The 14,720-nt window shown below is 37.9% G+C and overlaps 1 protein-coding gene across 1 annotated transcript; it reads right to left on the bottom strand.

Moving 5' to 3' along the window:
* Window positions 1-3,827: 3,827 nt before the first annotated feature.
* On the bottom strand, window positions 3,828-14,462 carry B3GNT7 (UDP-GlcNAc:betaGal beta-1,3-N-acetylglucosaminyltransferase 7). The gene is made up of 2 exons (XM_053460595.1): window positions 14,391-14,462; window positions 3,828-5,599 (listed from the first exon to the last, which is right to left on the bottom strand). The coding sequence occupies exons 1-2, from the start codon at window positions 14,399-14,401 to the stop codon at window positions 4,426-4,428; spliced, it is 1,185 nt and encodes a 394-aa protein (XP_053316570.1). The 5' UTR covers window positions 14,402-14,462; the 3' UTR covers window positions 3,828-4,425.
* Window positions 14,463-14,720: the final 258 nt, after the last annotated feature.

Here is a 14,720-nt window from a genome sequence, read left to right as displayed (position 1 = left end):
GCAGCACATATTGTCTTCCACACTTATTTTTATTAAAAATAAAACAAAAAAAAACATTGCAATTTGTGCTTACCTATTTACAAAAAACCCCAGCCCTTTAGGATGGTGTGAGAAAAAGTGAATATGTACACCACACAAATAGCGTAAAAATACAATATAGCAGGTGCATAGTGCCAAAAGTACTGAACAGGAAGTGCAACAACTAATTGTGAACTGCGCTCAGACCTAGACCAAGGTCTAGAGACCTCTAGTGACCTTGGGGCTTCATGATTTCCCATTCTTAAGACCAAGCTTTCCCTCTCTCACAGGTATTCACTTGATCTTAGCCCAAAGGCCAAGAATGCACATTTTTATTGTAGTCGAAATAAAAAACTAATCAAAGAGGTTAGAAAATAAGAGAGATCAAGAAAACAAAGGGAGATACAGAGCAAAGAGAGAGCTGAGAGAAGGAAGAGTTAATGAGAAAGGGGAGGATTAAAGAGAAGGGGAGAGATAAACATAAAGTGATAGATACAGTGAGGGGCGGTTGGAAGGAGATCCACAGTTCAGTTCACCGCAGAGGAGGCGCCCCCATGTACATCTGCACCCTAGGCTGGTGCCTACCTTGCCTATAAGTAGCGCTGGCCCTGTGCAAGCTTATCTCTGGAAATTTCTTGAAAAATGTCATAGGGCTTCCAACTTATTGTTAGTGATTACCGCAAAGTAATGCCCATAGGCAAAAGCTTTACAATCAATCGAATGTACCCACATACCCATGCAAACATTTTTTCCATGGAACTTGCCCTACAAAAAAAAAATGTTTATTAAAGTACAGTTTGGGGTTCTTTACTTTGGAAAAACGTTGCCATCATGGCTATAGTGTTACCACATAAAAGTATATTTCAAAGCATGTCTGGGGATCTTTTTATTTATAGAATGTTACAGAAAACACAGTGACGTAGAAAACAGATTTTATATTAAGCAAAAGATTTTTTTCATACAAGCCAGTTCCGATTTGGATCTGGAACATATTGCCAAGTGATTCAGTTATCGCTAAAAAAATGTTGGCCTTTGCCAACACAGGTATTCAGGGTGGCAACCATTACCTTTTGCTTAGGTAATATTGATCCAGGAAAATAATTAATTGCCTTTGGAGTCAAGATGGATTATGTTTTCAGCAATATGTGCTAAAAAAACCTCAGTGGTTTGCTTTCTTGATCAATTTGACGGACTTTGGGCTCTGTTTAATAAAGGTACACCTGATGAGAGGTTGCCAGAGAGCTGTGGTTTTAACTCCTTGACTTTACTTAGCCTTATGAAGGTCCTAAACATGTGAGCTTCTGCTGCAGGAAGAGCTTGGCTGGTCATTAGTAATGTATAGTTATACCAGTGAGATTTCTTCCGTGCCCTCACCTATTAAATTATACTCTATAGAGGGCCTGTATTGCTGGAGAATCCTGCCACTGTTGGCCCTTCGTAATGAATAGTAAAGTGAGGAATTGGAAATTCTCCGGTCAGCTCACCGTTTAGTGAATAAAACAATATCTCTTTTTTGGTCCCAAGTAACTACGTTACTATATATTGCTTATACAACCTATAAACTATTACAAGTTTATTTACTGTATAAAAATGGAAGATGTGGCACAAAAGTGACAGAGCCCCTTCAAGAGCAAGTAAAAGCAAGCCTTTCTTTTGAAGCTTCCTTGTGTTGACATGTCAGTAGTATTTCACACATAGATACTAGTGATGTCCGGTTCTTTTGATCCGATTCTTTTCAATGATCCGCATGAATCAGTTCAGTAGACTGAACGATTAATTTGTAACAGTTCAGTTAACTGCAGTTAATCCTCACTGCCCCCAGGATTTAGATTCCCCTCACTTTGCCCCCACTTTACCTCTAACTGGACCTTAAGTTAACCTTATTAAATTAATTAAATTAACCCTAAAGTCCTCAGCATTAAATTAACCCTAAAGACCCCATGAACCATAACTGCCCCTAAATTAACCCTAAACACCCCATCAACCATAACTGCCCCTAAATTAACCCTAAACACCCCATCAACCATAACTGCCCCTAAATTAACCCTAAACAGCCTATCAACCATAACTGCCCCTAAATTAACCCTAAACACCCCATCAACAATAACTGCCCATAAATCAACCCTAAACACCCCATTAACCATAACTGCCCCTAAATTAACCCCACCTCCCCTAACTTTCAGCAGCCCAAATATTAATTTTATACTTACTGTTAGATGATTTGCTGAGCAGTGTGGATGCTATATGGAAAGGGGCGGGACCAATCATCAGTGTGACTGCAGGGAGGGAATGGGAGGCAAAAAGGGGCAGGGCCAATTGTCAGTGTGACTGCAGGGAGGGACTGGTAAGTAGTAACTGCTGTGAGTTACACTGAGTGATCCAAAGAATCGGGTCATGAATCAGATCATTTCAATGAACGACCCGAAATGAACCGATTCACTTTACTGATCCTAACTTCACATCACTAATAGAAACAACAACAACAAAAAAAAGGAAATCACTGCATGTTGCTATGCAAGTGTATGTTTGAGGAGGGTGTTTAAACAAGATAGCCTTACAAAGACACTGTTTCCATATTGATTTCAAATGTTTTAGCCGAAAGCAATTGATACACTGTGCTTGTTTTTACTGTTGTCATTGTCTTCTCAGTATATCACATTATCAGAGTTTGCATAAATGCTGTATCTCACTTGATTTTATTTACTTTTTAAAGTTGTACTTTTTTTTTTGCTTCAGTAAACTCTCTGCAAACCTGGAAACTGTCATTCTTGTCGGTTATGTCATATTTAAGATATCTATTGTATTCCACAAGGTGAGATAGCAAAGTCAAGACACATAAAATTATAAATATACAGTTTAAAAACATTATACAGAAAAGTAGAACTATTTGAAGAAGAAAACACCACTATACTTTGAAAAATGTATTTTTATCTAATTAAGTTCCTCTTTAAGTAATTAATACACTTTCACCACCTGTTTTATTTGTTTATTCATTGTAGTTATTGCCATTGGCTATTTGTAGGTGAGATGAAAATGCCAACTTTCTGACTTCATTATGCATTATACAGGGCAAACCCAGCTCAGCTCACTATTCTTTTTTGGCCCTTCCCAATCCATATTAAAGTCAGGTTAAACATTCCAACTGACTCCAGACATAGACAAAATCATTGTAAACAGTAGGTTTTGTTGAAAATGGATACAATAATCTTGCACTGTACCTTTTCAATGCTCTGTAATTTTGTAGGTATGTAGCGATCAAGGATATTTATTATCAATAAACATTTAGGTCACTGATCTGCACTAGGTGGTGCATCACAGAATACAAGAAAAAGTTGGTTTGTCTCATAAAAAAAATACAATTTATACATTTTAATAAAAGAGTTCAGCTCATTATCATATGAAATTATCATAATTTCTGATTTCCTAAAAGAACTATTCCAGTGGAATGTGACAGTGGGGCAGGCAAACTAAGATGTATCTTGTTGAATTGTTTTTTGATGCTGTATGAATACAAATATTTTAAAACTTTCCCCTGAGTTCATTCAGCTGTATGTTCCATTCCTGAATGGGAAGGAGATAGGTGACTCCTGCCAGGATTTTTTCCAAAGGTAATATGTAATCAATTAATTTATAATAGTGTGATATACCAACCATTATCCTATAAACCATTATCCTATCAAATGAAACCCTTATAGGTTGTTGTTGTACAGTAGAAATGGAAATATTTGATTCAATGTGGAAAATAGTAATAAATGATCCTCCCACCTATAGATTACCGTATGAATTTGTTGTAAAACAATGATAACATATTAATTTAAAATTTCCTTTTATAAATTAAAACAATATACAATTTTCAAGAAAACATTTTCAAAACAAACCAATCATGGTTAAAGTCAGAATTAAAACATAATGCCATTAGATTTGGAGGTTCAACGTAAAATGAAATGATTTGAAGTCATGTCTTCAGAGTCCTTGACATAACTCCCAGGCACTAAATCCACAGAGATCTTGATGTGTCTGCGGGTTACCACATAACTGCATAGCACAGTTCCATGTGGTGTAAATAGCATTCCCAATGAAAAGGCTTACGGACTTGTGTTGTATAAGGCTCCATTCAGAAGAGTCTGATAGAAATATATTATATCTGTAGCCTTTCCAACACAAGATACAACTTTATTAAGACCCAGTACTTGAAAAATGTGCTTTATAACTTCAGTCCATTTCGTACCCTGGATAGGCATCTTTGAGGAACCTCACTTCACATAAATTCCTCAAACCCAGAGGCCATATAAAGATCTTTTTTACAAAAGCTTTTCCCTAAACCTGCCAGGGAACACAAAGCTTAATTAATACACAATAACTCACAGGTGTTCATCATTACCCATCAAAGGTCCTATAGCAAAAGCACTAGAGTATGTTAATCCTCCGTGAACAGGTCAAGTTACTGTGGACAAGTTTCCACATGTTCATAAGGTCAACAGGGAGAAGTTTGTGTACCACTAACATGCTCCTGAAAAAGCATGGCTCTTTGTTCATCTTGCTATTTTTATTTTTAACAATGCCAAATGTTTTAAACCCTTCATGCATGATAGGGTTGACGTGGATCACCTCCAAGCACATCCCAAGGAAGACATCATCAATGGGGTATAACTCCAAGGTCTCTGATGCTTTGTACAACTTTTTGACCAAGGGACCTGCCATAACGAATCCTCCACCACCAGCATATGGAGGGTACTGGCTCTTGTTGTAAAGAGAGGTGGGTATGTAGTACTTGTTTTCTTTCCTACGGATGGGTCGTGCTTTGAACAGGACATCTCCCACAAACAGGTCAGGATTGCGGTTGCCATCCAGGTAGTCTAGAATGTTAGTTGGGCTAACGAACACATCATCATCTCCCTTAAAAACATAGCTTACTCCCTGACAGTAGATGTTCATCCATTTTAGAAAATGCACTTCTTTAAGGGTCAGGTTAAAGAAGGAATCTAGGAAGTCCCATTGAAGAATGTCCCCATATATCTGATTCTCAAACTCAAGAAGCTTTTGGTAATTGTCTCGTTCTTCTTCTTTCATTGCTGTCCCCAAAAGAAACAAAGTCTGGATTCTTTTACCATTCACTTCTGTTTCCTTTCCCCAGGTTTTACGGATCACATCTCTTCGGTCATGCTGTGTGATTATTGATTTAACCACGATAAGAAGTTTGATGTCCCCGTTGCATTTCTGCGGATTGTTAATAATCATTGGGAAATAACGACAGTGTCGGTACAGCAGGAATTGCTGGAAATTTGGTTCCAGTGTCTTAAACCAGTCCAGCTTGGTGAGGTTCCAGTTGGCTGTGCAGTTGATTGAATTTACATCCCACTCGGAAGGGTGTTCATGGGTAGGAGGGACCTCTGTGAAGTGTTTGCTTGTTTTGGGTGCCCAGAAGCCATTGTTGCTAGGATAAGCATCTCTTTTGTGAGTATTTAAGAGTTCAGTTGATCCCTTCTGGGTGAAGAGTCCAGGTGGTGATCCTCTTTGTAAGACAGTTAATGTTATGACCACGCAGAAAGTGAGGCACACTCCCTTATATATTTTCTTCTTCCTGGTGGTAGAAAATACACAGTTGTTATTTTGGTTGTCCAAGCATATTTTGTGTCAGATTTAAATATGTAGGAACCTGGAGAGATTAAGCCCCAGAAATGAAACCCTACAGATCCCGTCTTCACAGATGTCCAAAGTATTCCAAGTGCACCATTCTTTAGGGAGATTTAACTCCATCCAGACTATAGATGCCTAATTGCGTATATTGCTAACAAATGTTGACATTAAATTACATATTTTTATATGTTTTTTGCTTATATTTAAAGACTAGCTATTGCTAAATAGACATTCCCCGACCCCATACAAAACAAACTGGTTTTATCTCAGTAACGATGTGATACTTATTATAATGAGTATATATTTCATCATTTATTTTATACATTCAAGGATGTGTAACATGATATAAAGAGATAACATATGCTACTGCTACACTATTTGCCTTTATTATGATGTCATTATGACTTCACTACTGGTATGCGTCAGCGTTAATAACTTGAACCATGCTGTTATCATATCAGATTAGTGTTTATTGTTGGGGAAAATGCGTAGTTATGTATAGTTTTTCTAATGGACCTACTGTACACATACTGTTATCTCATTTACAAACACATATAGATAGATAGAAATAAAGAGTTTTGTCGTTTATTCTTAGGTTATTTTAAGTAGCTCACATGGACTGTCCCAACTTCATCAAGACTCAATAAATGTGTTGTTTTTATTACTTGGAAACAGAGATGGGGATGACAGTGAAAAAGCTTGGTGTATTCCATCAAACAGTTCTAATATTACATGGGGGCTCTAAAGAGAACTAGAGAGGTTAACGATGCTGATTCTGAACAGCTCCTAGGTGCCCCTCGCACACCCCGCATGACAAGTTTACATTACAGAGAAGCCTCTTCAGTTTCCAGGTAATTAAATGGGACTTTGCTATGAATGGGGTCTTTCTCCCCAGTAAGCAGTAAATGCTGGCTAACAGGGAGGGAAGGGACATGTGAATCAAACTCTGCATTGTGAGGACTGCCTGGCAGCCTGGATGCATGTAAAACAGACCATGGATACACAGATATATGTGTAACCCCGATCAACACACTAACGCACAGGCAATCACAATTTCACATTCATAGTTCCAAGCACTGTGTATGAATATATATATTTATATATATATATATATATATATATTTATGTATATATTTTTTTTAAGCTTTGCCCTAACATACACAATGATTATACACATGATCAAACATATCCCCAGTTAATACGCTTTAATTGTAAAGACAGAATATTTAAAATACACATGCATTTTAGCACACTCGATGCACATAGCACACATTTCTCTGCTCTATGTGAAATACCCTTTACAAAATAAGATCCAACAGAAAATCTTGCTAAAAACATAAAAAACTAGTGAATGTCCTTAGAAATCCAGGACTGATGTCACGCCACACACAATACATCATTTTACACTGCATCCTGTTAAATTTGGCCATATACCCAAATATAAAAAAAACTCATTTATAATATTCATCTCTCCCGTTTTATGGAACATTTAGAGTAGTGCAAATCATACACATTTCAATCAAAAACCACCATAAACTTTATATGTTAAAAAATAGTTTTAAATTAAGCCTGTGTAGGTATCTTATCTTAGTTTTACCATAGTTTTTTTTAACGACAAGCACCCATAGAAAACCCCCGAAATACTCTACTCTTTAATAAAATAAATAATTAAACACCGCCAAAAGATAGACGGACAGGAAGGATTCCCTGGTCTTCCAGCTTTGCAATACTCTGGACATCTCTACTCATTTCCTCTTCTCCCCCAGCAAATTCCTGCCACATTCCCCACATAGAAATGAAAGGTACAGATATCCCAACGGCCAGGATACAGCGGAATTAGAAAATATTTGCGTCCACTTTCAGTCCTTTCACTTTAGAATTACTTTTACCAGAATGCATGATTTCACATAATATCAACAAAACTGAGTGACATTATTAAACACTGAAAGAAAACGTACAAAAAGGGAATAAATCTACCACGTGCCATTAAACGTTCCATAGTTGGAAAAATGATGTTTATTGGCCAAGATTCATTAACTAAAACATATTTTTATCTATTTTTCCCCCATTACAATCTGTAAAGAGACTTTTATTCGGTCAACTTATTTCTGAGGTTGAATATGTAGATATGTATTTTAATAACTGCCAAGTGCCTAAAGACTGTCACTGCTTCAGCTTTTTTGCTTGGGTTTTTATCCTGTGTACTTGTATATACACATATATATATATATATTTACAAATATATTTGTTCACTAGTGCTACACTACACTCAGCCCCTACAAATAAAGTTATACTACATTTTTTATTCCGCTAAATTTCTTCAGGCATGTATTTTAATGTGATTCCAAGTCTGTTTTAACAAATTTCCTTCCTTGTTTTAACAAGTTTACTTCCTGCTGCGGCGATTGCCCAGATGAAATGAGTCCTTTAAAGGGTTATTTACTCTACTGACAAAGCAAAAGGCAACCCACAGTTTAAATGTTTTAGCATGTTTTCATTATAGCATTCGAGGGGCTACGGAATGCCATTTGGGCCACGACAGTTACAAGTTGGGTTTCACCATCCCTGGCTGTGAAGGTAATAAGGAATAGGGAAGGTGACGCCATGGGAAATGCGAACGGGTGGTTGATGTGGAAAACTTTAATTGCCCCATTGTATTGTTTTGCAACAACATTTTCTGGAATGAAACAGTCACTCGCAAAAAGTAGATCTGTGGATGACAAGATGCATAGTCATGCAATAAAAACTAGTACATCTCATCAATGAAAATATTTGGACTTGTCAGCTCAAGTCTTGTGTCGCATGAGGGTCGCAATTTGTGTTCTGAATGAGTGAGGGTTATTTTTAAATGGCGGATTTTAATTTTTCCAGTCATTATATGCATTATAGGTCCCTTTATATTTTCATGGTATCCCTGTCACAAGTACTTGGGGAGAGGGGTTCTGCTGGATGTGCATTCACCCATTTGCCTGCCCCAGCTAAAGACAGGAACAAGACAAGCGGTGTAGCTATGGAATAGGAGATGGGGACATGGAAAAGTTTGGAGAAGAAGGTAGGGAGACATTAAAAGAAAGAGTGAGGGAGAGCATGAGAGAGATCATTTGTGATAGCATAAGCGAGAGTGTGTGAGGGTGACAGCAAATTTCAGTTCTGATTAAAAAAAAACCTTTCAATTTTCTCTGAAATGAAAGTGCAGGAAACGACAGTCCCAAAACAAATGGCCAAAAACCACACAAAAAATGTGTTCATATGCAGAAATCTACTTCCCAGGGATGTCCCCAAAGCTCTTCTACTCACTATAGGTGACTGGAAGAGGGTATGTTCACATTAAAGGGATTGGGGTAGCCTTGCTGCATGTAATATTAATCTGCGGTATTTAAACAGACCTGAAGAACAAGCGCCTAACTTGTCACCATGAAAAAACGTGAAACTCATATTTTGCCAGCTGATTTTCAAGCAAACAAAATAGCAATTTTGTGGAAGTTTCTTTGGAATGATGTGCAGCAGTCCGTGGTCCTGTCATAACCCTGTGTGTAGCCGTCAATGTCTTTTAATGAGAACGTTTGATGTTGATGGGGGTCTGAAGAGATCCCATCTCTAGAGTTCACCGAGCCAGCCCTGGAGATGACTGGTCACACAAGGAAAATAGCAGGCGGAGGGAGAAAGGGCGAATGCATATGGGGGGCCTTCTGCAGAATCCCCCCCATGCACTTGCAAAAGGAACAGTGAAAACTTTAAGGGACTGCACAGCTATCATATGAATTGAGGTGCATATTGGTGTTGGAACTAGTAAATTGAAGGCTGTGGTTGTGACCTTTTCATGTTTTCTATATTATCTTTGGGCCAGTTAGTAATATCAGTTACAACTACAATATCACATAAAACTGTTGGAGTGACCTTTAAAACGAGATGAAGAGCATATTATATTTCACCAGGAAAGTGGTAAAAAAATGCCGTGACTTACAATTCGTATGTCTTTGAACTAACAGAGAAAACTACGTGTAACCTTCACAGAATATTATAACAAGCATTAGGAAAGCCAGTGAATCCATGCAGCATCCTTTATACATGCACTACGACAATACGCAGGTACAATAATCAAGTGGTGTCCCTGAATAAAACACAATATATTTCACTAAAAGACAGCTCATTTCTACTCATTAAAAAGACAAAATTAATCAATTGCACTCTCTGGCATGTTGTACAAATAGATCTTAGCAGATACTTAAATCCCATAAAACCAATACAGAAACTTTTTAAGGGCTTTTAATGTAGAATTTGAGAAAAACATGAATTTAAGGGACCACTCAGACATAATACGCATTAAAGTGCATATGATGGCTGGAGTATCCCTTTAATTAAAAAAGGGGTTCAGCAGAGTATGTGATCCCTTTAGTTCACCCAAGATGTCATATAAGTGAATACAAGGATCGTGGCCAAACATGGTCAACATCAGAAGTTTTGCAAAACACAGAACAGAAATAGTTTAGAAACGATCCATATTATGGGCAATGCAATAGCTCGCATCACAATAGCTATAAGTATTTACTGCAGGACAGTACAGCAACTTTTTGCAATGGGTTTCTAAACCGATAAAACTGAAACGTTGTACCTGGAGTTACTGTAGGATGTGATTACTGCTGCTTCTTGGTATTCTGTAATAGTGTCTGTTTCAGGCGTACCGTTGTACTGTTGTGTTCTCTGCTGCATTGCCGTTAGTCTAGTGTATAATGTATGTTTGGTACTTAAATAAACACAATCAAACCTGGAATCAGCATACTAGTGGCGATGATGGAAAAGTCCTTGTATACTCAATCAAAAAATTGCTTTTGACAAAAAAAAGTGCATTACACAACATTTAATGCCATTTTAGTATTGCGAAACTGATAGATCAAGTGTCACTATATATAAGAAACACTCATATTATCAGTAGCTAGTTTCTTGTAGATAAAGTTAATCCCTGTGATACATAACAAGCGGAAGAAGATGGCTTATGGTCGACTTGTCCTGTATATCAAATCTATCAAGGTATGGCTTTTTACACCAAGGTCGGGAATACAAGGCTATCCTAAAGATAGGACGACTACTTTTACCATGTGGCTGTGACTACGCGACACTGATCACGTGAATTACAATGAATCAATAGAACATAAAAAAAGATTAAGTATGCTACTAAAATAATTAAAAGTATCTCACTTCGCATAGGAATATAACAAGTGATTAGTAATGTCTGTTACATAGCGCTGTGCCCTGTCCTGTAAATAACACATTCTGCTTTTAAATTGGCTATTATGTTAAGTTGTAACACTTCTGTAACTCAATACAGCATTAGAAACAATGGCCTCGATTCAACGGACCTGGCCAAATCTAAAAGCAAACGAACTATCGCTCTCGGCCAAAATACACGCAAACCACCGTATCACCTAATCACACCACAGTGCGTGCCGTGAAAACGGTCAAACCACTTAACCACCAATTAGATCAAAGGAAAATGTACGACGCGACGCTGGAGCACACTGGCTGCCACAGGAAATGCTGGTTACAGCGAAAGGGGAAAACTTGCAACAAGCTTTCCATCTAACTAATAGAAACTCATCTGAAATTTGCCAGCTCGTTTACTCCCTCTCTCTCACACTCTCGGAGTCTCCCTACTTTCTCTGCCGACCACTTCTGCTTCCACGTCTCGCATCTTCTTGTTCTTCATCTTCTCATTTGTCTTTTCTTTCTACATCCGCATTTCCACAGTCATAACCTCCTGGCGAACTTCTGCCAAAATAGGGGAGCTTCTGGTGATGTCCTCTCCCCCTGATTCGAGGTAGAAGACGTCACTGGGAGATCCGCCATTCTGCCCTTACACTGAGTAAACTTCTGCCAGAATGGTGGGGCTTTCCATGACGTCTACTCCCCCTGATTGGAGGATCTGGGGGGGGGTCACCAGAAGCGCTGCCATTTTGGCAGGCGTTCATTAGGAGGTTATGTCTACGGAGACACGGATGAAGAAGAAAGAGAGAAGAAAGAAGAGAGAATATGGAAAGCAAGAACATATGAGATATTGAAAGGGTTAAACAACCTCGGTGACGTTTATTTCTCCTCGCCTGTGCGGCGTCATTAACCGGTGCTGTGCATTTAGTTTAGTCAGGTTTAACGGAGATTAGATGAAAGATTTGATGGTCTGAAATGTACCGGGGGGAATAGTTGTTTGGACACACAGTGGCCCTCACTGAATTGCTTTGTTTTCGATGGTTACAGTGCAGCATTTTTTACACTATTGCGGCCAATTAAAGTTTGATGATGTCATTGAATGGAACCCATTATTCCTGGAACTGAAATGTATTATTTAGTTATTTACTCTCCTGCTCGCTAAAACATGAAATAATGATTTAAAGACCCCTTTTATATATCGGAGGCTTTTACACAGGAAGCAGGTGGATGTCTCGTTATAGAGACAATTAAGAAACAATTAAAATTAATTTGATTGCTATGTGACACTGCAGCTTTCAATGGCATTTTGGCTTAGAGTCATGTGATTTGTAGTCACAATGACTGGATTATAGGGAGTAGATACTGAATTTGATTTGAGGATTTGCTTTAGATTTCAATTACAATTATTCATGTTAACCTTTTTATGGTTTTAGGTTATTTATACCTTGTGTAAACCCAAGAGTCAGACTCCAGATAATAAGGGCCAGTGCTAGGGGACTAGACAATAAATAAAACGTACATATAACTATTTACATTGTATGTAAATGTATGCACCGGCACGTTATAATAATATACATTAATCCTTCCACAAATAGACTGTATGATTTCTTCCCCAAACCATGTCCATTTACTAGGAACTATTGGCTTCATTTACTTAAGGGAGAGTGTGCATGAGGGTTGTGGCTTCAATTGCCTCAGTCCAGGGGACTGGAGAGTTCTCATTTAAGTATACATTACACAGGGCCATCTAATCTCTTCCTCCAGCAGGAGCAGCTCACTGGGGTTGACCACTTGTAGTGTGTAGTGAAGTCAAAAAACTCAACACAGCTCTCCTCACAGCGTCCCGTTTAGTGAATAGATGCCACAGTCTTTCAGAAACTCGCTTTCCGTCAAAAGGCAGCAGCCGGTAATCCATTTCTACATCAGCTGCTAGTGACTCACATGCACCTGCATGGAGGGAAGCTTCTGGTTTAGTCTACTGTGTGGGCTTGGTTTTGGGTACACGATCCTCCTGCCCGGGAAAGGGACGCGAGTGCCGCTGGTTAGCGCTCCACGGTCATTGATCGCTGGCAGCCAGAACTAACAGACAGTGCAATTCCAGCCAGAGCAGAGGGTCTGAGCTTCCACGCGTGTCATATGCTTTACTAAACGGAACTAGCGACCGATCACATATCCCCGCACCAACTGCATTCACTCCACACAGAACATGTCACGGAGTGTGCATCAGACACTCGGCACACAGGCTGCCAGACAAACCCATACAGCCCCTAACACACCCCAAATACATATAAATGCATATATGACATCAGCACGTGTATATAGTGTATACATTGTATAATAATGTGTATATATATATATATATATATATATATATATATATATATATATAGTACATGTATGTATAATGTGTACATGGTATACTAATATGTATATATAAAGTACATATATGGTATATTGATGTGTATATAGTGTATATATATATAGTATACTAATGGATATAGTACATATACGGTATAATTATATATATATATATATATATATATATATATAATGGCTTAATACTGTATATATATATATATATATTTAGTACATATATGGTATAATACTGTGTACATAGTGTATATATGGCATACTAATATATATAGTACATATACAGTATAAATATATATACTATATATAATACTGTATATATATATATATATATATATATATATATATATATATATATATATATAGAACATATGTGGTATAATACTGTGTATATAGTACATATATATGGTATAATACTGTGTATATAGTACATATATATATGGTATAATACTGTGTATATATATAGTACATATATGTGGTATAATACTGTGTATATATATATTGTACATATGTGGTGTAATACTGTGTATATATAGTACATATATGGTATAATACTGTGTATATAGTACATATATGTGGTATAATACTATGTATATATATATATATAGTACATATATATGGTATAATACTGTGTATATATATATTGTACATATGTGGTGTAATACTGTGTATATATAGTACATATATGGTATAATACTGTGTATATAGTACATATATGTGGTATAATACTGTGTATATATGGTACATATACGGTATAATACTGTGTGTTTCTTACGTCTCCTTTGGCCGTTCAGCGCACACACCGATACACACCCTTTGGTTACCCCGGAGATTCGCATAGCTTCGGATAGCGGAGAGACTATTGCGCTCTCCTTGGTTCAGTCACTGGTGACCGTGGACTGTTTCTATAACACGCGCCTCTCATTATTTTAGAACGTGGGCTCGTTTCTGGATATTTTACACCCATTTAGTACAATCCACAATCTTACTAAAGTGTAAAGCAGTACGAGCTCCCCGTATAGAGAGCGGGTGTCGGGACGGTAAAGGCAGATATAGATGACATGTCCAAGTTCCCGGATAACAGCATAATACTACTACTAATAATAATAATATTATTAATAATAATAGCCGTGTTCTCATACTCCCAGCGGGAGAGCACTCACCACTGAAACATCGTGATCCTCGGCAGCGATTACTCCGATCGGGGACGCGAGCAGCCACTGTGTGAGTGAGAGAGAGAGGGACTGACACAGAGGGAATGCAGGAGAGGGGGGAGGTGTAGGACACGTCCTGCCTACTTTTCCTTTTGGCAGCTACCTAGGCAGAGTCCCAGATCGTTCTTTTACACAGGTGTCTTCACCTACCGGCTCCAGGAGCTGAGATTTAACGAATTCCTGTCAGATCTGTGTGGCGATCCAGGTGAAAACCACAAACACTCAGAACAGGCACATCGGAATGACTGATTCTGTTTTAAACCTTAAATTACCGCATTA

Source organism: Spea bombifrons, chromosome 3, assembly GCF_027358695.1.
Source record: "Spea bombifrons isolate aSpeBom1 chromosome 3, aSpeBom1.2.pri, whole genome shotgun sequence".
Classification (NCBI taxonomy): domain Eukaryota; kingdom Metazoa; phylum Chordata; class Amphibia; order Anura; family Pelobatidae; genus Spea; species Spea bombifrons.
Note: the sequence above shows the minus strand (reverse complement) of the source record. Positions and strands in the feature narration are given on the sequence as shown.